The sequence below is a fragment of the Trichechus manatus genome, unplaced genomic scaffold (assembly GCF_000243295.1).
Source record: "Trichechus manatus latirostris isolate Lorelei unplaced genomic scaffold, TriManLat1.0 scaffold00023, whole genome shotgun sequence".
NCBI classification, from domain to species: domain Eukaryota; kingdom Metazoa; phylum Chordata; class Mammalia; order Sirenia; family Trichechidae; genus Trichechus; species Trichechus manatus.
The window spans coordinates 23,191,462-23,192,574 of NW_004443959.1; the positions used below are offsets into that span (position 1 = coordinate 23,191,462).

The 1,113-nt window shown below is 38.7% G+C and overlaps 1 protein-coding gene across 1 annotated transcript in view; it reads left to right on the plus strand.

Moving 5' to 3' along the window:
• ARHGEF10 (Rho guanine nucleotide exchange factor 10) overlaps positions 1-1,113 on the plus strand; it is a 168,918-nt gene that overhangs the window by 64,953 nt on the left and 102,852 nt on the right. Inside the window, exon 8 of the mRNA XM_023728233.1 lies at positions 195-358. Within this exon, the coding sequence (XP_023584001.1) occupies positions 195-358 (164 nt within the window). The remainder of the gene's footprint in view (positions 1-194; positions 359-1,113) is intronic.

Below are 1,113 nucleotides of genomic sequence, written 5' to 3' on the forward strand. Positions count from 1 at the left end.
TCAGCATTCCAGGGGTTCTGGCAACACCTTTCTAGAGGAGCATACCTGAGGCTCTGCGCTGTTCCTCCAAGATGTTCTCCTCTGAGTCCACCCCCACCACTCTAGACCCTATGGTAGAACAACAAAGTACAAACCAACAACTAGTGACTTCTCCGTTTTTATTTTAATTTCATTTTGGGATTTCATGCATTCAGATGAAATGATTTATGATGACGTTGAAAATGGGGATGAAGGTGGAAACAGCTCATTGGAATATGGATGGAGCTCAAGTGAATTTGAAAGTTACGAAGAGCAAAGTGACTCAGAGTGCAAAAATGGAACTCCTAGGTCCTTCTTGCGTAGCAACCACAAAAAGCAAGTATGTATTTGGTTTGTTTGCTTAAAAATGTGTTTGCTAAAAAAAGTTCTTACAATAACATGTAAATGGAACTATTTAAAAATATAACTTCTGTTAATATATTTAAATACTCACGTTTTAAAATGTTGGTTTTAGGAGAGCATGAAAAGAAAAAGCCACGTCTTACTGTACTTAGTAAATACAGTCATGAAAAGGTATCACTTCAAATGTCCTAAGCAAGCTTGCTATCCTGACTACTTTAAGAAAGTAAATAATTACTCTCTGAATTATTTCTGTTGTGTTATGTCACGTGCCTTGTACGTGATAGCGTTTGTGCACATCGCCCTTTGCTGTGCGTATCGAGTAGATCAGGCTTTACTCAGGGGACAGTACAGTTCTACTCTCCTTCAAAGCGATATTTTGAACTTCAGTGTTTTTGTCATGAACAGGAAGATAACTCCTGAGATTAGGGTTCCAGGAGAAACTTGGAAGATTTGAACAGTGAATTCTAAGATGGTGAACTGAGGAGCCATTTTATGGAGGCAAATCATCAAATTAAGGTTTTCAGTTTTCAGGAGTGAGTGGCTATGCCATACATACAATAAAATACGTGTTTTTTATTTTTGGCTGTTTATAAGAGGATTGATTTGTACGACTGTCTACAGTAATGTCAGTGTGCTTTATTTGCTCCACATATGAGGTTGTGGTGTGGGTCACATGCATTCTGAACTAAAGACTCTCAGGCTGATGCCTCCTGTTGTGGGCTGGTCAGTCTG